Genomic DNA, 23220 nt, shown 5'->3' on the forward strand with positions numbered 1-23220 from the left:
TGCTTCAGATCCTTCTTATTTCTGCCTGAAGTACCGTGCTCCTTTGTTTGTCTGCATTTTCAGCTTCTGAACATACTGTAAAAAGGCACTCACAGTGTTGTTTGTATGTTTGTGTTTTAATCAACATAAGCATCCAACAAATCATTCTTCTAAACAATCGATATTAATAGAAAAGCATGAATTTTGTTAAAATGTCCTTGAATGTCATATCCCTCTTTACTTTTTCTTCATCATATGTTTGGATATAATATTTATATTTCTGTTCCATTTTGTAGTGATATTCAAATAATTTTACTCAAATAGTTTATGTTGATATTTTAGAGAGCTTGATACAAACTGAATTTACAGTTTCTAATGTGCTGACTTTCTCTTAAATAACTAAATTGAACCAATTCCTACTATTTGAATTTAAAGATAATTTTTAGCAGTTGGATATGGAATTATAATTAAATATAAGATTGAAAGATTATAAAGTATTTCTGTATATTTTCTCACTTAAGATGGACCTTTCCAAATCAGTCTTACTTAATATTTAATTTCTGCATTTAATTTGCATTCTTCTTTTAAATTAAGCTTTTTATAAGAAAAAAACTACCTTGGTTTCACAGTTGCATTAGTATCACACATGTCATTGTTCAGCTATTACTAATTTGTTTCTGATAGTAGGTCATTGCAAGTAAGACATTTAAGTAAGGTAATTATGTGAGTTCTTATGAAATTGTTTTCTCTATAAATGATCTAACTTTTAATGCCTTTTTTTTTTTGTTTAGATGTCTACTGTTTTGGTTTAATGCTAAATAAGTGAGCAAATCTTGTTGTATTCATAATTAAATACTTAATGTTTCAGGAATGCTGACAGGAATGAATGAGACATCTACTACAATAGCTGTTGCTCCACAGAACTCTACTAGACTTGTAATAATTGAGAGAGTAGTGCAAGCAGCAAACCTGGGTGTAGTCCCTTCTGGTCAAGATAACATACACAGGTAAGATTGTATGTTATTTAAAGTACGACCATCTTTTAATATTAATTTGTTCGTTTAAAATTCAAAAACATTTGATAATATTAGGAAAAATTTTATTACCTATACCTCTAAGGAAGTAGGTACCAAATTATACTGAAATATATAATACTAAGCAGATAGTAACTTGAGACTAAGAACTCTGCTGCTTATTAATTGAGTGTATATAGAAGTGTCTCGACTTTACACAGTTAGAGGAAATTGTCCATCCCTTGTCGCCTTTTAGAGCATAGTACTTTCAAGAAGGTTTTTGGGGATTTTTTAACTTTAGTTTCTGTTTCCTATAGTAAGTAGTCTGCTCTAGTTTTATCATCTGTGAAGAGCAACTTGTTTTCCTACTTTATTTTTTTTGCTTTCCTACATATGTGTCTGCAGACAAAAAGAGTTATTAGCCAAGAAAGTCATTGACCCTGTCAAATTTACTTGTAGATTAATCCATTTCATCCAAATGCTATGATACAAAATGTCAGTGGAATTGATGCAATTATTGGTTAATGACAGCTTTTAATGTGATTGACTCAAAATATTTAGTCCTGTGAATCTGTATGGCTTCTCACTTGTGGCAGGAACAAATTGGTTAACCTGGTCTTGAAATAAGAAAAAGAATACATCTCTCTTACCATCTACTGAATCTGTTCACTAAATTCTGAATTATCTCTAGTCCCCTAAATTGTGCTATTCAATGAAAGCAAAGTATCTTCTTTTAAAGAAAACAACAATGCTTTTATTTGAAATTTTGCTGACTGAGATGGCTGTTTGAAAGGGTGAGAATTCTGTAGCCTACACAAGATTAATAACCTGGTATTGTTGGATGTAGTCTCTTTTACATTGCCGGGCAGTTGTAGTGCATTGCATTAACATTAACCCAGCTGGATTTTCCTATGTATTTGATACGGTTAATGATAAAATTCTGTTTCACCATAAAAACATGGCACAGCTAGTGCAATTGCACTGAAATGATTGTCACTGTTGACACCTGATCCTCCATGAAAGAGTCCTCATTTGTTGCATCCCTGAGGGATCTCTATAGCCTGTGTTCTCAACATCAATTCAAAGACTAGGTGAGAATGTCAATCAAGAGAGACTGAAGTGTCTGCTGCCTACAGGTGCTCTCCATCTTTACCCTATCTATCACATGAGACTTATCACATAGGCATGGATTGTTTTGTTGAGTGAGTCTCAAAAAGGCTCCCTAAAGTAATAGCCTAGCTTCTAGCTCAGCCACACATTTCCTGGTTGTAGATAAGTTTCTAATTTGATGGTGTTTTCTTTTGCTCTTTTGGTTTCTTTTAAGGGAAGTTTGCTGCAACAGGGTCTATAACCAACAGTAAATATATTGAAGATGCGCTTACTGTTGGGTACGCTCCTTCAGAGATAGTGCTTAAAGGCATGTTTGGGACAAGCTGAAGTATTCAGAGTGCTTCAGAACATCCTGAAATCTTCCTTGATTTTTAGATCCAAATACAATGTTTTCAGTCCACCAGAATAGTTAGAGAATAGACTACAGAATAATCCATCAAGCAAAAAACAAATAGTTTATAACAATTTAAGTGGCCTATGAGAAATGACCAGCAGTTGATAAGCATTTAGAAAACAGTCCTCTGTTTGCTTCACTGTAAGTAAACAGATACTATGTAGTTATAATTCCACCTGGATTTTACTGAGCAGGAGCATTACCTAATTGATACTGTGATAAACCTGTTAATCTTTAAAAAGTAATGATTCATCATTAAAGTAAATCCTAGATTCACATGAATGAATATTTGAGATAGCTATTAGATAATTAATCCTTCCAAAATGCTGAAAAAAATGACCAAAATAGTTTGTTTATGTACATGTGTGTGTGTGTGTGTGTGTGTGTATGTATGTAAGGTAAACATGTTTGGATTAAATGAACTCTGTCATGAGAGGAAAAAAATTCAAATCTTTTCTGGCAGAAGTCTTATGGATACAAGAATTGTGACTTTTATTTGACACCCAATTTTAGAATAATAAAATAAACAGTCACCTTTTATCTTGTCTAAACAGTTACAGATTCAATAAAAATACATTAAAGGTGAATTTTCTATTTTTTTAGAGGATTGTCATTTGTCTTGTTTTATTGCAAGTGATATTGCAGAAAAAAATTATGTCCAAAAACTTTTAGCTCATCATGCTCTTCTGTGAGGACTACTTTGGCTGACTTCTTGGTAGAAGCCTTTTTACACAGAAAAATAAGTACTGTTTTTTAACTGGCATTCTGCATTGTGCAGCATAAATTACATTAGCCTATTAGTTGGTCATCCCTAACTTGAGTATTACTGCTTAATGATGGCTAATGCCAAAAAAATTGTATTGCCTGGTAATGCAATATACTCATTCAAAATGAAATTGTACAGTTTAATACAAGTGCAAGAGTATCTAATGGACATGAACAGGTGTGTTTCATGGTTTCTTTCAGTCTAAACATATTCACATTCATGCTGAAGATGTTGTCATGCTGGTGGAATCCAATTACTGGTCCTTAAATTAATAACCCTATTAGGATTTTATTTTTGCACCAAGTAAAAACACTTAGAGCAAATATAATGAAGATTCAAAAGTAAATACTTGAAATAAATATTGCCAGAATAGCATACAGTCACCAAAGAAAAATGAAATAAGTGAAAGCAAATTTCAAATACATCAGCTATATATCTAAGCGTGTCACAATGTAGCAACACTTTCTTACATGCATTTCTTTTCTCTCTTTACCATGTGGCTACTAAATTTGTGTACTTAGTTACAGTGTAATAATTTAACTTTTAAATGAATGTAGAACAATATGCCAGGTGACATAGTTGATTCTGCTTTAAACTGTCTTTTCTGACAGTTTTATTTGAAGTGATAGTTGCAAAAATTTTTAACTCGGTAGCCTATAGATATAGACATAGATATCAGCAGACAAAGGTGCAGGTTAATATTTATTATTTGAAAAATAAATTTACTGTACTATATTGCTTCCTTTAGAGTAATTACCTGATCTTCAGTGGAGTTTATTCAAGGGTTTAGATTACAGGGCCTTGTAGGACAGCATGCAATGCATTTGTATGTTCTTAATAGGATTTAGCTATTTTATGTATTGCTCTTTCTTGCTTTTGCTAATAAGTGGAAACATTATTTCAATTTTTAAAAGCTTCTTCTATAAGCAAGAATGTGAAATGCATTTCAAAAGAGAGATTTTCTTGAATTGGAAATGTGTTTTCTTAAATATTAAAACTTTTTCTTTCTTAAAATATTTTTTCACAAGACTGATTAGCGTAATTGTTGGAATATCCATAGCTCTTTTAATGTTCTAAGAACTGTTACTTGATGTTGATAAAGTGATTTTAAAGAGTCAGCTGAGGCACCAAGCTTCTGTCTTTTGATTCAGACCACAACTGAGGGAACCATTTGAATATGTGAAGACAAAGACACTGAAAGAAAAGTATTTGTTCCTGCAGGGAATTAAATCACTCTGAATAACTACCTTTAGGGAACAAGTACTTTTCAGTTGAAGTATGTCTCTTGTTTGTTATCAGTGGGGAAAGCCTATTAGGAATTGTTCTGTCTTCAAGATAAGAGGGTACATAATGGAGGACATTTATTCCCTCAAAGTTGATTCTTCTTTGGAACATCACTTGAGCTCCTGGTCTCTACTTGGGCAGTAACATTCATTGCTTTAGATACAACAACAACAACAAAGAAATCCAGGCTGTTCAATTTCAAAATATGATGAGATGAAGGCATTTTTCAAGATTTTCAGTCATATTCTATTTAACTGACACAGGCCTGATCTACTCAGAAACACTACTCCATGGTAGTGTTACTTTTCAACATGTTGCTTATTCTTCTCAGATGAGTATTCTAAAAGTTCCTCTCTTCCTCCTTTATTCATTTTCATGTCCTATAAGTATAGGTAGTCATCATCTGCTTCACTTTGGTTATAACAAAAGATAACAGATGGTGATAGAATGAAAAGACTAGTTGCAGACTTGAATCTTATAAAGACTTGAATGCTCTCATAATCCTCTAGAAAGTGTCAAAATATTGTCTACTATTACATAAGACCCTACTCATGAAGGAGAGGTGTTTCAGGCTAAACTGGCTTTGGAAAAAAAGTAATGGAAATACACATAGAAGGCGTTTTTTCACACTACCTACAAAAATATGGTGCAAAATTTTTAAAGTGTTGGCAGCAGCATATAGCAGAAAAATCTGTTCAGAGCAAAGATCACAAGCTGGATTTACTTCTTCACTCTCATTTTGTTTTATACTTGTGTGCTTCCATTGACGTCAGAGTATTATGTGCAATGGGATGGAGAATCAGGCCATCTTCAACTACCTACCTCTCTACCTTCTACTTCCCAAAGCATTTCCTAAATGGGATGTATCATACTACAGAATATTACTTATTTCAATGACTGTGACTCTAAAAGTGGTGCAAGATAGATCATCTTTTCCATTGTTTTCATTCTTGAAGGCCACCTGTGCATTGCCCAATCAGTCAGTGAGATAAAATTCTGAAGCTAGTAGGGTGCGAAGTTGTCAACCTCAACTTATTTAATAGCCCACTGCACTAGTTTATTGCTGCTGTTGTATCCTGGAAGGAATCCTCAATTGCAAACAGGAAGTAGCAGGATTAGAAAGTGAGCATGGTGTCATATACATATCTCTGTTCTACAGTTCATCAGGATGGCTGTAACCATTGACTTGCCCTCTGAGACACACAACAGCATTAATTTCAGTCCTCAAATTTACATGGTCAATTCTATAATTTCAACAACCCAATATGGGACAATCTGAGGTTTTGGAGAAAGTCGAATCTCTTTCAACAAAAATGCTCTAAAGTGCTTCAGAACAGCCATTTCACATTTTAAGATAGGGATTTTAGTGTCTTTCTCCATTACAGTCACAAAAAGGGGTGATGATAACAGCCATCTCTTCTTTCTAGACCAGGACTTGCAGAAGGAAGATTCTCATCTCTTAGTGTGGTGTCATAGTGGACATCTGAATTAGCAGCAAGCAAGCTAAATTTTAAACAAAGAAGCATGAAACAGCACTTTTTCTCATTGCTGGGACAGGTCTAACCTAGCTCAAGCATTGCAGTGTGTACAGTGACTGTGCAGTTCTGAGACCTACATTTTTAAGGGCCCTTTACTGAACCATGTAGATATGGTAGTTTATTCAGAGCTTGTTGCACATAGTATGACATGGCTTAGTGTACCCTTAACTGTCTGATTTCTTGAATAAGCAATTATTGAACAAGATGTAAAATACTATCTAGCTGTCTTGTGGAGGCTTGTATTGCTACCTTTAGCAAAATCAGAAACATACTATGTAAGTAGTTTATTATGACAGTAGACATGCTGCAATTGGTGAGAATTCATACTCTGAATAATATGAAAACAACAACACCAAATGTAGAAATTTGCATAAAATGTTCAAAATCCAGGGAATACAGAGATCCAGACTGTTTTTCACTAGGCTTTATTTCTTACCCCATGCATCAGCTTGACAGTCTGGTTCTATTCACCCCTTTTTATCATTTTGCGACCTGTCATGTCCCATTTATAGTATATTGGCAGACTGATTCTCAAAGGAAAGAGGGTTTTGTTTACAGACAATTTTGATTATCAGAGAATGTCGTGGTTAGTAATCAGTTATCCTCCCCGCACCTTTTTAATCCAGCAGCACTTAAAGTGGGGAGAAAAGGTATGCCATGGCATGTTTGTGTAGGTACATTAGTATTGAACCAAACTCCATCTAATGGGGTGACCTGGAAAATTTTTCTGTGTATGTCATCTTCCAATTTGGACTAAATTTGGAAGAATTCTAAGGCAGAAAGTTAGTAATCAGACCTCATCACTTAACATAACTAACAACCACAACTGCTTCCAGCTGGAAAGGAAAGTACCCCTCTATTGAGGATAAACACCATGTATAAATTCCTGAGAAATAGAAATTCTTTATAGTTATACACTTGAATCAGAGTATATCTTGTCAGTAGCTGATAAACAGGTCTATAAATCTACAAAGACTTTTTTAAAGGCCTTTTCTGTTCTGTGTGCAAGCCATTCTAAGATTTCTTACTAAGCAGTTAGCCTGTTGGAGAGCTCCAAGGAAGTGAAATCAACCTTTGCTCCTGCAAAGTAGCTCCTTTGATGCAGTTACCTAAGACTGTTTTGCTTCTGTAGTTCCTTAGCTGTGGGGCTCAGTCATCCTGTTCTGCTCTTCTAGAAAGCTTCAGTGGGTAGCTGTGTAAATAAACTTGTAACAGGCATGCAGCTTTGATTTTGCTTCCTAATCTCTCAAGTAGGAATTAATTAGAGAGCTAAATAACCTAGGCAAAACAGCTTCTCTGGTAGTCTGTACCTGTAGGAGAGAGAATTTTAAATAGAACAATATTTCCATGTCCACAGTTATTTCACCCTTTATTTTAAGCAGGACTTGTAAACTCTGAATGTTGTCTTGCTTTAAGATGGAAGTAATTCCTGCTTTCTGTTTTGGGGGGGGGGGGGGGGGGGTTGGTTTTGTTTTCTTTATTTAAAAAAAAAAAATCCCAACTAGGCTAACCATTTATATTTCTTTAAACAGGCAGGACTAGAAGTCTTTCTGCTTAGTAACTATTCCTAGGTTAATTTTTTTATTAATAAAGGGAAACAAAACTTAATTTTATAAGTATGAAAGTACTCGTTCTGTAGTTCCTCATATTACTCTTCCTATTACCATTATTCCTTAATCAAGCATAATCAAATCCTTAATCAAATCCTAATGTTCCAAAACCTTGAAATTTTCTCTCTGCTAACAAAAGGGCCCTGTGTATTCTAATACTGTTTTCATGTGTTATCATCATATCAAGATTTTAAATAACTGGTGTAAAATACTTGATCAAGAGAATGCCTTCACACAGAATCATTTTAATGCCCTTAGCACTGTAGATATATTATTGTATTAAGGAGCTTATATGCAAATTGCAAAATTTTTTAATTACTTTAGGAAATTAAATTTGGTCTTAACATTAAAAGTATACGAGTGAGTCATTTTAGATATGCTGTTGATCACAACAGATTGTTCTAGCTTGGCTTATTTGCTCTCCACTAGAGGACAGCACTGCTTTTGTATCTGAATGGTATAAACTGATAAATATGTGCAGCATTTTCTTTGAAAAACAAACAGGAGCTCTTTGAGCCAGTTATTTAAACAGAAAATGCTTAACACTTTAAGAACTAACTGAGCAGAAGACTGTCTTTGTAAAGATCTCTGAGTATTTAATATTTAATATTTTAATATCTTTCAATAAAATTATCAGCTTTCTTGAAATGAAATAGTTTTCCTGCAAATTAAAATTTATAGCCTGTTTTAAAAATAGACTGAGTATAGTTCTCAAGCATGTACCATATTAAATGTCCAATTCTATAGGAAAAAAAAAATAAAGAGGGAAGTATATGAAAAAACAAAATAGATTGAGTATTACAATTAGCATTTTCAAGGTGGAAGGACCAAATATTTTGATTCAAGCTCTTAGCTCATTGAAATTTAAGGGAGGAGATAAATACCTACATATAAAAATGCTGAAATTTTTAAACTAATAAATTTGGAAGACAATAAAAAGTTCATGTATCGTCTTCTTGTACATGTGGAGTAGTGCTATATATTGGACAGTAAGTTCAGACTACTCACTTGCATTTCTGCATTTATGTTAGAAGTACAGTGCAGCTGCTTACTGGAAACTGAGAACAGACTTTAAATCTATTTTGGCAATACAAATAAACATGGTAAAAATATGTACATTTGACTGCAATTTATTTTACAATTTTGTTATTTTATACCCCCTGGAAAATTAGATAATGTTGGAAAATAATTACATTATTTTAATGAATTTTAAACAATTTGTTAAGAGATAGGTTAAAATTGCATTAAATATGCAGGGAAAAAGAAAGTCACATTATCATAATATGATTTTTAAGATAAATAGCAATCAAATTTTATTAGTAGTAACCAATGTTAAAATCACCAGATTAAGTTCCTTCTTTTTGTGGGTATATTTGTGTTTACAGTTTTAGTATTAAGCTCTCTCTATCCCCAGGTCAGAACTAATACCTAAATACTTCCTTTTCATCTTCTAAGGCTTACTCAGAGAATGAATACAAGTAAATTTTTTTAATACAAATAAATATAAGTAGCCAATTTTTAGATGAGTTGTTATTTATAAGGTGAAATCTGTGCATAGCAGAGCAATACAAAGATTCGGAGTACTGAAACTATAAGTGTAAGTATCTCTGGACTTGCTGGAAGCTCCTTTGTAGTTATTCATTCTTATATTTACAACTTGAAGACTAATTCACAGCAGTATTTTTTCCCCTTTGAATATATTCATTGCATAACTTGATTACACATTTGTCAGCTTTCGACTAATTATTTTTCTACAGCTAGGGCAGGGCATTGCATCTTCTGATTGTCTTCCTTACTAATAGGATTCTGTCTGCTTCAGCAGACAGTAATTGAAGGCTTCATGTACAAGATTTAAAGAAAGGGCAGAGGAAAAAAAAGTTTTAACCTCCATGGGCCATTGTCACTCTTTGTGGTAAGCAGTAGAACAGAAAAAGAAGAAAATTTAGCTTGAATAGAGAAGTCAAAGAGGAAGAAAAGCACTGGACAGGAGAGTGTGTTTTAATGCTGTTGAATTATGCATAATGAACCTGGCTCTGCTGTAAATATCCTGATTTGCACTTATTTATACTCCGATAGTGAGTGTTCAGGTGTAAATTTACTTTCTCAAATGTTGAATTTTAAAGAGCAGATTTTAAGTGAGTTAGTCTGCTGCTGTATATTCACTGCCACTGAAATTTTCAGAACCTTTCCCCCAAAAAATGCATCTCCTTATAGTAGCTATATTTTGTCTACAAAAAAAGAGAAAATTACTCCCAGTCTGTATTCAGACTAGTCATCATTGCAAAGTCAGTGTTTGGCAAATGCTGTCACATTGTAGTATCTGACACTCTGTGCTTTCTCTTTATATCAACTATATATCAAATTTTTCTATATGGTTATCATGAACAAATTTTATTTTCATTGGAAGTCAGTGAGACTGTATGCTTTATTTTTGACTCCTGAAAGACCAAGTTATTTTCTAAAAATATATAGTACTTTATTGGCGCTGAATTTGTTTCTTAATGTATATTTCTTTATCCACTGATAAGTACTATATTTATATAAAAATAATGTACTGACTCCTTCTCTTTTTTGCATGGCACATATGCTGAGAATATTTAATGTTCTCTCTAAAAAAAAAAAATTGGTACTACATTTATATAAAAATAATTTATTAGCTCCTTCTCTTTTTTTGCATGTCACATATGCTCAGAATATTTAATGTTCTTTCTAAAAAAATAAATTGTTCAGAATATGCAAATATTTCTCACATTGTTTTGTTCCAATTGTCTTGATTTTTTTAAATGGGAAAAATATTAACAGCTGCAAATGTTCCTGAATATTTTAATGATGTAAAATCAGACTTAGAATCAATATTATCACAGAATTAAATACTGCATCATAGCAGAAACGGCCATCTTGAAGCCATTAGTAAATATTTGGATTTGTTTTCCAGATGTATTCTCATTTGCTTTGTTTTTTGGGTTTGTTTTTGTTGTTTGTTTGGGATTTTTTTATATTTATGGGTAGATCCTTTGTTGCAACAGAACCAGGCTCATAATACGTGTCTTATGTTTAGAGTTGTCCACAGGACAAATTTATTCTTTTGGACCTACAATCAGTCAATGTACATTCTAGATTTAAATGTATCACAGTGCAGACTTCAAGACTTATTAAAGCCAGAAATTTCTTGTTGGTTTATTGTCTTTTTTGGTTTAGTTTTGTTTGGGGATTTTTGTTTGTTTTGAATTCAAATAATAACCTAAAATGTGAAAAATTGTTACTGACCTCATGGAGAAAATGAAAGTTTCTCACTGAGAGTGAACACATGTTATTAGTGATTAATTTTTTGCTGCTGAGAGATTTTTTCATGCCTTTCTATGCTTCCCTAGGTATTTAGTTGAGCACAACACATCTTTTGGAAAATTCTTGAGGGTTTATGGTAAGAGTTAGTATATAAATGAAGCAGCATGTATTTAGTTGAAAAAACAGCTATTGGCTAAATCCTTCAATGACAGTGTATTTAAAACATCTAAATAACTGACAAACTGGTTTTACTGCCAGTGCCAATTGTTCCATCCTGTTACAACTTTATTCAGTCTTACAGATTATACAAGTGTATATATACCTCTCCTTAGAAACTAGATTATATTCCCTATTGTAAGGAACAAATTTTGGTTTCCAAAGTTCAAAAGCAGCAGTAAACCCACTGGGCAGTGAACCCTCTTCTATACATGCATTTTTAATGCTGAAATAAGTCTTCCTGTTGCGGTCCAATTCTTCCTTCACCGAGCAATTCTAGACGCCATATCGGGGACCATGGATAGAAGCTGATCAGCTGCTGCTAGTTATGTGTATTAACACTTTGTGTAAAATTACCTGAGCATCAGGCCCGTTGCATCTTGCAAACCACATGCAAACTCACATTTTATTGATTTTGTGTGGTTTGTTCAGGGCTATGGAAAAGTACTATTGATCCCCTAAGTGATTTTGCAAATTCACATGTAAAAGTATCAGCACAAAACTCATCTCCCATGCTTTGGACCACCTTGGCTTTCCCGGAACGCTGACTTGGTATCACTTTCAGCTTTTGATAAAAGAGGGTAAAATCAAGCCTCGGGGCTATGAAGCACAGCAGGAGTGCCAACTAGCAACCTATTTATGTGCGTACTCAGAGATAATCTGCTTCTGTGTCGTCCCAAGACACAACTGTTAAGTAAATAAAGTGACTAATAAGACTATTGTTTCTATAATTATCCCCCTGTCGAAGTCAACAAGAGAAATAGTCATCTTCTACCTTGCAGCATAAATAGATGAAATCATTGGTATAACTAGCTAAGTAGGTAATTTTTGTACTAGTAATATTGTTTTATAACCTTCTATTAAAAAGAGAGGTCTTTGAATGTATCTGTAATCCAGACAAAAGAAATAGATTGACCTGTGATGGGTGACATTAGAAAAGTGCCCCATGTTTCCTTAATTAGTATAATGTGTTATGAGATTTTGATATGCTTAGTTTAAAAAGAAAAAAAAAAGACAGAAATTATTTCTCGTTTAAAAAGAACCTGCTTCCTGCTTAAGTGGCTAATATTTTAATTAAGTCTGGAGTGAAGTTTTTTGAGTATCTCCTGATAAACTCCCTCTTTTATGTTGATGGTAATTAAAGAGATCCCCAAGGGCTTGGGTAGGCGCTTTGCAAGGCCCATGCTGATTGTCAGACGGGAGACACTGACCAGTTGGTTTGCTCTTGAATAGCCCACAGCGTGCTGTCAGCGCAGCAGTTTGATTTTTCTGTATTGTGAGCTGTTGTCAGGGCTAACTGGGTCCTATTGTGACTGAAGATGTTGCGCAAATTGAGGCAGATGGCTCTGATTCAGACACGTGTCATTCAGAAAGAGGAGGGGAGATTGGCCCTGCAAAGTGGGGTCAGACGGGGTCACAGACCTGCTCTACACTTGTTAGTGTTTTCAAAAGCCCATGTGCAGCAACTTTGTTGTTGAGAAGTAACCAAGAAGGGGGGAGAGCGTGTTGTGCTCCTTGTGGAAGATGGAAAGATGGACGCTGTTGCCATCCTCTTGCTTCCTGTCTCTTGGGCCTGGCTCTGCACACAGAATGAATTAACAGGATTGACAGAAGTTCATTGTGCCTAAAATGGCTTTTCAGTCAATTGTGGTGCTTAAAAGGCTAGTTTTGCTTTTAATTCCATGTAATTAGTGGGTTCTTCATGTCTTGGAATTTAGTAATGGTGCATTAGTCCTAACTTTTGTCTGTCTCATTGGTTGGTAGTTTTTCTTATTTCCTTTGTAGGATTTTTAATAATTATAAAATGTTTTAAAATATTGGGCACATTTTTATGGTTCTGGAGATAAATTCACAGAATAACTCTGTCTTGCTGCTACTGTCATTTCAAACTGATTGCTTCATTGTAATTTTGACTGGTTTTAGTTTGAATTAATTTCTGGGATTACAGGAGGAGGAGACATATTTCAGTAAGCACAACGGTTTGGCTTTTTGTATGCTTTCTACTGTCTTTGGGGCACCAACTAATGAAAATCCTTGGAAAATTCTATACGGCTGTAGTCAGGTTGTCACTGTGTATGAATATTGTAGATGAACTGAAGAATCAATATTTACATTAAAAATTATTTAAATAATATTTAGTTTGTACTACTAAATACAAAATTTTGCATTATACTTCTCTGCCTTTATAAAATGCAAAAATATTTGCATAAATTGTGTTTGAAGAATTTATGGGAGGTTTTATGGTTTATCCCCTGAAATGCATTAATGAATTTAGAAGGTTTTTTTTTTTGAGCTCATTTAACTCTTGCAGAAAGAAACATTAACAATCTTTGACCTTAAGAGCCTCAGTGATTTTTCTCTTTTCTTTTTCTTTTTCCTTTTCTCTCCAGGTTTGCAGCTAAGACTGTGCACAGTGAGTCACTGATGCTAGTCACAGTGGAGCTGAAGGAGAGCTCTACAGCACAGCTCATCATAAACACTGAGAAAACTGTGATTGGTTCTGTTCTGCTGCGGGAGCTGAAGCCTGTCCTGTCCCAGGGGTAACCTGCTTACATCTGGACTTCAGAATCTGGCACACAACAAAAGTGCCTGGCATCCACTACTGCTGCCTTTCATTTATAATAATAGCCCTTCCATCTGGCAGTGGGGAAAGAATACACTCTTGACATTCTTGTCTTCTGCTTTAGAATGCTAGTGCGTATCTATCATGTATGCAAGTCCTTTCCTTTTTTTCTGCTTGCTAACCAAAGAACATATATTTTACTGTCAGTTATCTGCGCTTTTAAGTGTATTTCCCATTTCTTCTCCCCTAGTCCTTCCCTCTCTCTTCCCTTCCCCCAGTACCTTCCTTCCCCATCAGTTTCCACTCCCCTCCATAGTGGACAAATACTAGGTAATAAAGTTCAATGGAAATTATACTGCTTGAAAATTGAGTTCAAATGGCAGATAGGTTCCAGCAACATACACAATAAGTATATGGTTCAGAGAGGATTTTGGTGTGTGAAAACACAGTAAGTACAGCAAAATGGTTTTCTAGAAATGTTTGTAACCTGAACTCATCTACTGAGAACATTGTTCCTACCTACTGTCATTTTCTCAAATATTTTGTTAAGATCCTAATAAAGTAGTGCCTATGAACAGAGGCTCCCTCTTTCTTGTTTCGTTAGAAATTTGGTAACAGACAAGCTGGTATTGTATATACCTGGTTACCTGAAGTAGATACAAATGAGGGGGACACTATACACGTATCAGCAAATTGTTCTTGCAAAAGTAGCCAGTGTTTGTACTCCTGTGATAATTGTCTGCTATATGGTTACATTTTTGTTAATAAAATAGCCAGCAGCTGCCTATTTTCAAATTGGCCTGTTCATAAAATACTGATTGAATTGTTCAAACGTGTACTAAATGAAATACTGATTGTTAGACTGTTGTGGCAAATACTGTCATCTAGCTTAATGAATAGTTCAGCTTTATTTCAAATTTCTTTTTTAAACTAGACTAAAACATTTCCCAACTTTGTCTAAACCAGGGCTTGAGGCAAAGAGAAATTCATAGCCATATCAACTGAACTAAGCTGGGGAAGACCAATAGCCTTGCACCAGTTGGTGTACCTGCTTTTCTTGGTACAGCTCAGTGAATTTGTCAGGTCACTGATTTTGACCTTCCCTTCACATTCTGGTTGCATGGCACGATGGAAGATGCTGAGCATTTTCATTTCTTATTGGTTCTCCTCACTTCCCAAAATGTTTTTTCCAAGTAACTCATGGCTCTGCTACAGAGAAGATACTTGAATAAGTGTAGCCTTTCTCTGTCACCAGCACCTTTGCATGGTCCTTAGATGCCCAACTACTGCTGTTCTAGTTTCAAATTATACAAAATGCTGCTTTTTCAAAAATGTTGTCTTGCTTCACATTAAATTCTTCTGAATTTTTTTTAAAAATTAAGTAGAACTGAAAAGAGGCTCCAAATGCTAAAGAGAAGTTAGGTTTTTAAGGCAGTTATCATGTGCTTCTGTGAGAAATGTGGTTCTAGAATTTGCTCTAGCACCCAAAAACAAACAAGAATCTGACACCCTCAAGGGAAATGTACATGTTCTTAATCAACATTCACATTATTTTCTGAATATTGCAGTCCTAATCCTGCAATAAGTTTGCTATTTAATTAGTTTTCAACTGTGATGTAAAAGCTATTCAAACAGATGAAAAATTAATTGTTGTAGAAATTACTGTTGTCTCAGGGAGACTGCAGATTGTTCTGTAGATAATCTTCAGTATTAAGATCCAGTGAGAAGATCATGAGGAGAAGGTACAGAAACATGCATCCTGAGGAAAGGCTGAACTATAAAAGCTTTGGCTATGATTGTAAAGGAGAAAACAAACAGTAATTACATCTCATACCACAGTATTAAACAAAGAAAAGCACATTAATGCTTTGTAAGTCACACACGTTGCTGAGTATTTTCTGCTTTCTCAGAGTACTTTATACATAAGGATGGTTGTGGAGTTTCTGGTAGTAATTTATATTTTTCAGCACTCAAGTGGTTCAATAACTCTTGGTACTGGTCTTTGGCTGATCATAGAGTGGTTTGGGTTGGAGGGGGACCCTGAAGATCATCTAGTTCCAACCCACTTGCCATGGAACAGGACACATTTCACTAGACCAGGTTGTTCAGAGCCCTATTGAACATGGCTTTGAGCACTTGCGGGGATGGGGCATCCACAATTATGCTGGGCAACCTATGTTTCACCACCCTCACAATAAAGATTTCCTTCCTAATATCTCATGTAAACCTACTCTTTTTCAATTTAAACCCATTCCTCCTTGTCCAGTCTCTACATGCCATTGTAAATAGTCTTGCCTTCTCTTTTCCCAAATCTCTCTGCCTTTTCCCTCTGCTCCAACCTTCTGATCATCTTTGTTGCCTCCTCTGGACTCCCTCCTGCAGGTCCATGTCCTTGCTGTGCTGGGACCCCAGAGCTGATGCAGCACTGCAGTGGGGTCTCAGCAGGGCAGAGGGGCAGAATCCCCTCCCTGCCCTGCTGCCCACCCTGCTCTGGGTGCAGCCCAGGACACGTGTGGCTCTCTGGGCTGTGAATGCCCATGGCTGGGGCATGTCCAGCCTCTCAGCCAGCAGCACCCCCAAGCCCTTCTGGGCAGGGCTGCTGTGATCTGTGCATCCCCACCCAGCCTGTGCTGGTACCAGGGCTGCTCTGAGCCAGGTGCAGCACCTTGCACTTGGTCTTGTTAAACCTCATCAGATTCCCATGGGCCCTCTCAAGAGTTTGTCCAGGACCCTCTGGATGGTATCAAGTGAATTCAGCTTGGTGTCATCTGCAAATTTGCTGAGGTTGCACTTGACCCTTCCATCTATGTGGTTAATGAAGATAGTAAACCATACTGGTCCCAGTGCAGACCTTGAGGGATACTACCTGTCTGATGTCCATTGGAACTGAGCCATTGACCATGACCCTCTGGAATGCGACCTTCCAATCAATTCCTCGTCCACCTAACAGTTTACCCATCAAATCCCTCTCTCTAATTTGGAGAGAATATTGTGGGGGACCATGTCAAAGGCTTTACTGAAGTCCAGAAAAAATGGTATCTGTAACCCTTCCCTTACCCACTGATGCAGCCAACCCATCATAGAAAGCCACTGGCTTGGTCAGACAGGACCTGCCCTTCCTGCAGCCGTGCAACTACATCAGCCAATTCCCTCAGACTCTGGGATGCATCTCCTTGGGTACATTCCAGTTCCTCAGGTGGTCACAAACCTCACTGTCTCTTACAGTGGGAAGGACTTGGCTCTCCCTGTCCTCATCCTGTTATCCATCCAGTCAAGAGATGTGGGAAGAGTTTCCCACTGAAGACTAAGGCAAAAGTTGTCAAGTACCTCAGCCTTCTCTTTTTCTGTTGTTACCAGTTCTCCAGTTTTCCAGTGCTGTTTATCAGAGGAGGTACGCCTTCTTTGACCTTCTTTTTCTGGTTAATGTACCTGTAGAAGCCCTTCCCATTATTCTTTGTATCCCTTGCCAGGTTCAGTTCCAGTTTTGTTCCCTTGGCCTTTCTCACAGCCTCCCTACACAGCTGTGTTTTATCTCTAAACTCTTCCTAGGTCACCTGTCCTGGTTTCTTTCCCTTAACTTTGACCAGCAAGTTCCTACTGAGCCATACCGGCCTCCTGCCCTCCTTGTCTGATTTCCTGCTCCTGGGGATTGCCAGTTCTCATGCTCTGTGGAAGAGTTCCTTAAAGATCTGCCAGCTCTCTTCCACTTCCTTGTCCCTGAGGGCACTCTGTCAGGGGATCCCACTGACTAGATTCCCAAAGGACTGGAAGTCTGCTTTCCTGAAGTTCAAGAGATGAACTTTTACTCCTTACCCAACCCCTATCCTTCAGGGCTGCACTCCACCAGTGCATGATCCCCGCAGCCCAGGCTGCCTCCAGTCCTGGTGTCCCAGTTAGCTCACTTCCTGTACCACATTCCCTCTGGCAGGGCTGTCTGTCACCTGCCTCAGGAAGTTATCCTCCATGCATTCCAGGAGTCTCTTGGGCCCTCCAAGCTACCTTCCCAACAGCTGCTGGGGTGGCTGAGCTGCCCTGCAGGACATGACCCTCGGGCACAATGCCTCCTGTGCTGGAGCAGGAAGGTTTGGTCAATGGGCTCCCCTTGGTCAGGAGGCTGTAGCAGACCCCAGCCAAAGGCTCCCTTTGCTGCCTTGGTCTCTGACTCCTACTCACAGCTTTCCACCTGCTCATGGGTATTCTTCAGGGACAGCTCTTCACACTGCCTATTTTTTGGCTTGTGGTATCATTTGTATCCACTTGAGAAAGTAATAGTGGGCCATGGTTCATGCTCTTGACATGGGCTACCCTCTTGGCAGCATCATGGATGTTAGTCCCTGGTAGGCAGTGTTACCTCTTGACTGACAGACCAGCGTGATACTGTGATTTGAAAGTTCCTGATGCCTTCCCAAAGTAGCAATTTGGAGATTAAGTTTATTTAAGGGTTGGTATTTAAATAGCCATATATTTCTGCATGTATTAAAACTCAGCTCTTGAGGAATCTAAACATAAGCATGTGTTCCTGTCCTACCTTAACAGTGAAAGTTGAAAGTTGCACTCAGTCATAATTCAACCAGTAGCAGTAGCTAACAATAGTTTCTTAGTTTGGTGATATTTCCTTTCTACTCAGTTCTTCCATTCTTTTAATCATTTGTAGAGGCATATTAAAGGTTGATGCCTAGTCTAAATTGCAAACTAAAATTCTCTTTGGAGTAATTTGCTTGTATCAGGTAGCAGCAGCTCCTACCTCTGTGGGCAGGCTAATCAGTGAGGAGCTGCACACTGAGAGCCACCTGGCTTCAGCAAGTGTCCAAGCCTGGGCACACTTGGAACATACCAGCATGCCCAGCTCAGTGCACAGGAGCAAGGCTAAAGCGTAGTTCTTCAGGGTTGCTGAGGTGGGTTTTGCTAACATGGTTGGCAATTTTATCAAGGTCTAGTTTAAGGAGTGGGAGGTGAGGGTTATTTACTTAAATTAACAAGGTTTCAAATGCAACAGAACATTTAGAAACATGGGAAAAACAGTAACAACGACCAACTCACATACGTTACCATAAAGAGAAATTGGGGTAAAATTTTATTATCTTTAATCATGCTGAAGGTATTGAACCTCAAAAAGACTACAAAATTATTGTGGTCTACTACAACTATAAGACTAGTGCTGGCAACTCTGAATTGAAGAATTACTCAGCAAGAGCAAGGACAAACAGGTAAGAAAGTTTCTGCATAGTGAGGGATTGATAGTTTACCTTTGCTTTACGGCCTGATTGTATCTACGTACAACCAGAAACATACATATTCTCCTTAGTGAAGAGTAAGGGGTTTCTTTATTTTTTCTTTTTAACAGCTAAACTTTCAAATCTGGTTACTCCAAAATAAACCATTTTGAAAGAATAGGGTGCAAGGAGAAATTGTTTGGTTACTGTTGATGGCAGAGTATAAACATAGGCTTGAGGCATGACAGTAAAAATAACGTAATATTTCTGCTTATTTTTCTTTGACATTTTATGATGTTGTATAAAAGGATAATGTATTTTTTTCCCTTCATACCCTGCTTTAATTCTAATAATTAATTTCCAAAGAAATATAGCAGAAATAAAAATGGATCTTAAGCTAGAGACAAAATAATGGAAGATATAAATAGAATAGTACGTGAAAGGATAGTGGAAATAATGGAAGTGGTTTTAGAACTGGGACATGATACAGCATAAGAGATAATGAATTACGCAGAAAAAATAAATTGAGCTTTCCTGATGATCTTTTCTACTAACTCAGGAACAAGGTGACATTTTGCAACATTTCCAAAGCAATATATTTAAATTGAGGAAGGCATTTACTTTTACTTCCTCTGTGTTTTAAACACAATGTGTGCTTAACTTCTGGTCATCCACTGCAAGTCTACATCAGCAAAGAAATATACAGATACATATTAGGTAGGATAAAAAATCCCAACATCTCTAAATTCCCTTTATCTGACCCTTTGGGCTAATTGCTGATATTTGATTATAGGATGAAATCCTTTTGCACACTTTGTTTTGCAATAGTCCATTGCCAAAAGTAGTGTTAATTTTTTTTTTTAATATTCAATTACTGAACTGCCTAGTTTTGCATATAATATCTTACATGCTTGAATTAATTTTGAACTTAGCATTTAAATGTCCTAACATGATTTCTGGTAAGCAATATACAGGTAATTTAAATTGTCCCAAGCCCTCATCTGACTTTCTGTGTGTGCTCATCTGACTTTCTGTGTGTGCTCATCTGACTTTCTGTGTGTGACCTTTCTGTGTGGACTCTGTTCCCTTCTTTTTCTGACAGTTATTGTTCTCCCCTTCCACATACTTCTGTTTGTTTTGACATAAAATTTACATTTGTTTAACACTTACATTAAGTGTTTCCTTGTGCAGAAGTCATGCTTTGCTATGCTTACACATGTGGTTTGATTGCTGATAGGAGCCTTTGTGCATGACCCTTTGTGATAAAAGCAATGATTCTGCTGTCTTTATCTCAGCTGGTACAGTTGTGCTTCTGTATAGAACAGTCCAGTGAACCTGTTTGGAAGAGAAAGAGATTGTGAATGCCACTGCATTTCCAGTCCCTCAGGTTACTTGTTCTGCCTCAAAAGGTGGAAGGTGGACTACTCTTCAATGGCTGGTAACTCTTGAGTCCCTGCTGTGACTGTAGTGCCACAAATCTGGATTCACTTAAATTGTGCACATTGTGGTGCATATACATTTATATTACCACAGAGGCAAGTTTCATATTGCCCAGAGAGGCTGTGGATGCCCCATGCCTGGAAGTATTCATGGATAAACTGGATGGGGCCCTGAGCAGCCTTGTGTAGTTAGTGTAGGGACATCCCTGCCCTTAGCAGGGGGTTGGAACTAGATGGTCTTTAAGGTCCCTTCCAACACAAAACATCCTATGGTTCTATGATCTTTACAGGTAGTATTATTCTAAACTCCTTTTTTCTATCATACATGTGTAGGAGAGAGGACAAAAGTGAGTTTTGCTGGCTTCCACCACTGCTTTTCCAGTCCTCTCCAGGTCTTGACCTACTCTCATCCTGCTCCTGGTGACTTGCCTCCTCCTTTGCCCACCTTCCCAGTCACGGCTTTCAGAGAAGAGGGAAGATAACGGTGTCCTTAGCACCATCTCATGGAACATATGAGTTGCCATCCACACCTTCATATACCCCCTGGCTCAATCCAAACCTGTTTATTCTCCTTGAAGGGAAGGATTTAGACTAAGCCTTGCAAAACCAGCTGACAAGTCACACCTCATGTTCAGGACAGAGCAAGAGCTGTTGGCACACTTGGGCCCTGGACATCTTCCATTCTGAGAAAACACTGGTGGGCTCTGGATATGTGTCAGGAGCTGGTGAAAGGCCTTTTCTTGTAGCAGCCGTGACTGGCGGGCATTCAACTGCCAGGCACAGCAAGTGGCAGGAGGGTGAGGGTCCTTCCAGCCACCCTGCAGAGCTCCAGATGTGTCTTGGACCACAGGACACCCACCAGCTTGGGCTCACAGCAGCACCCTAAGCCCACCATCTGGAACACAGCAGGCAAGGGAGGTGTTGGGAAGGCAGGACCCTGTTGAGAGGCAGCATCAGCTTTTTTCCTTCTGTAACACGTCTGCTGGGGGAAGCTCAAGGCTGAGAAGTTTATACCTGTCTGAGGCTTCCCTGTTGTGACAGCTGCCACTCTTGGAGACCCTGACCGACCCCATCTGCAGGTCTACAAGGGGCAGCTGGCTCTGCCCTGGGTCCCTGCAGACCCTCTGATCTCCTAAAAGGTGCCCAGGAAATTGCTTGTATATAATAGTGTACCTTGCTGCAGTGGAGTACTTCCCTGTCTTTGCAGATTTGTTTTTTTGTATATTTATGTGAGGACTTTTAGGCACCTAATTGCTCTCTGCGTGCACTAGCAGTGCAGACCGTGCCAGCCCCAGCAGTGCACAGCGTGCCAGCACTTACTGAATCCAGTTTGAGAAGTGAATTACTCTGAAACCTCAGTTGTGAAGGAGGCAGAAGAGAAGAAAGAGACACCACTTCAATTGTTTCTTTAGACATTTTTTTCAACACTGTCAAAAAAACAGGAACCCATCCCACTTGGTACCAGTAATTCCTCCATCTGTCTTTCTATATGTTTGCTGATGTATCTCCTGAAGCAAAACAGCAGGATCATTTGAGTTTAAAAACCTCATAACCTTTTCTATGAGACAGCAGTGTTTTGGTGGGATTGGGCGTTGATTTTGGTGATCCAGTAATTTCACTGATACAGTTTGGAGTGTAGGCCTACAGACATTTGGATTTGACACAGCTAGGAAGGACTACACTGTGGCAAAGGAAAAATGCACTCCCATTCTTTTCCTCTCGCTCTTACTTTGTGCGTGTCAGCGCTATGCTAGAACAGCACCAAAGTGGTTACTTTTATCAGAAAACATGAAAAGTGCCCCTTTAATACTGAGTCCAAAATAAGTGTTCTGCTTCATATGGATCTGTGGGCCTCCACCAGTGCCTGGGCTTGGGCAAATTTAGTTGGTGGTTCAGCTTCATGTAATTGAAAGTCATTTTGATTTCTGCACTGTGGTGTAATTGCTCAAAAAAACATGTTATTTGATGATTAAGATTCTGGAGTGAATTGTGTTCTTTTGGGTTCTTGCACTGTTTCTCCATCAGGGACTTGGTTTCAGTGGTGTGCAGCTGCTGGAGTTGATTTACAGTGCTGCGGCTGTGGCTAGTCATAAATAAATCCTCTTATATAGTTGTTATGAACACCTGTTAGATCATCTGTCAGCAAAGCGCTGTTCACATTTATCATGGTGCGGTAGTTATTTTACCTCAATCCATTTCCGACTGACTCGGCCTCCATCACTGGATTACTATTACCACACCATAATCGCTCGTTTCCACTCCATGTTACAACTTGCAGATAAAAGATTTCACTACTTGGCCAAATTTCATAAATAAAGGAGCAGTTCAGTGCAGTAAAAGTTTATTTTTGTCATCATTTGTCACCCCATTATTCTATAAATCAAATGGAATAGCGCTATTGCTAGCTCAGGCGTTGCTGTCAGCCCTAGGCATGGAAATGGTCCGTTTCTTCTTTTTAGATGAGATGACATGTCTTTCAGACTTAACTGGCTTATGGCTTTGTTTCACCCATTTTATTTTATCGGCCCTTCAGAAAAATCCTTGGGGACCAGAGAGACTAAAGAAGTAAAATGGAATCAGAAAACACAGTAAAACATTCTGCTTTAGCTGTGTTACGTACACTTCCCTCCCCCGCAATCATTCATTTACAAACTCCTCTGCAAAAATAATGGATCTGGATATAAACAGCCCCTCAATGCATTCTCCAGCTTTACTCAGACTTTATCGTTCATGTCAAACCCTGGGTATGAAAGGGCTCCAGAGAGGGTGCTACAAAGTCCTGCTAATGCTTCTGCTGCTAAATGGACTTC

The 23220-nt window shown here is 37.6% G+C and overlaps 1 protein-coding gene across 1 annotated transcript in view; it reads left to right on the plus strand.

Annotated features, from left to right (window-relative positions):
- Positions 1-14333, plus strand: part of AP3B1 (adaptor related protein complex 3 subunit beta 1) — a 153721-nt gene extending 139388 nt beyond the window's left edge. The window contains exons 26-27 of the mRNA XM_084225896.1: positions 848-986; positions 13586-14333. Of these exons, the coding sequence (XP_084082022.1) occupies positions 848-986; positions 13586-13739 (293 nt within the window). The 3' untranslated portion in view covers positions 13740-14333. The remainder of the gene's footprint in view (positions 1-847; positions 987-13585) is intronic.
- Positions 14334-23220: the final 8887 nt, after the last annotated feature.

Source organism: Fringilla coelebs (genome assembly GCF_963513975.1).
Source record: "Fringilla coelebs genome assembly, chromosome: Z".
Lineage (NCBI taxonomy): Eukaryota > Metazoa > Chordata > Aves > Passeriformes > Fringillidae > Fringilla > Fringilla coelebs.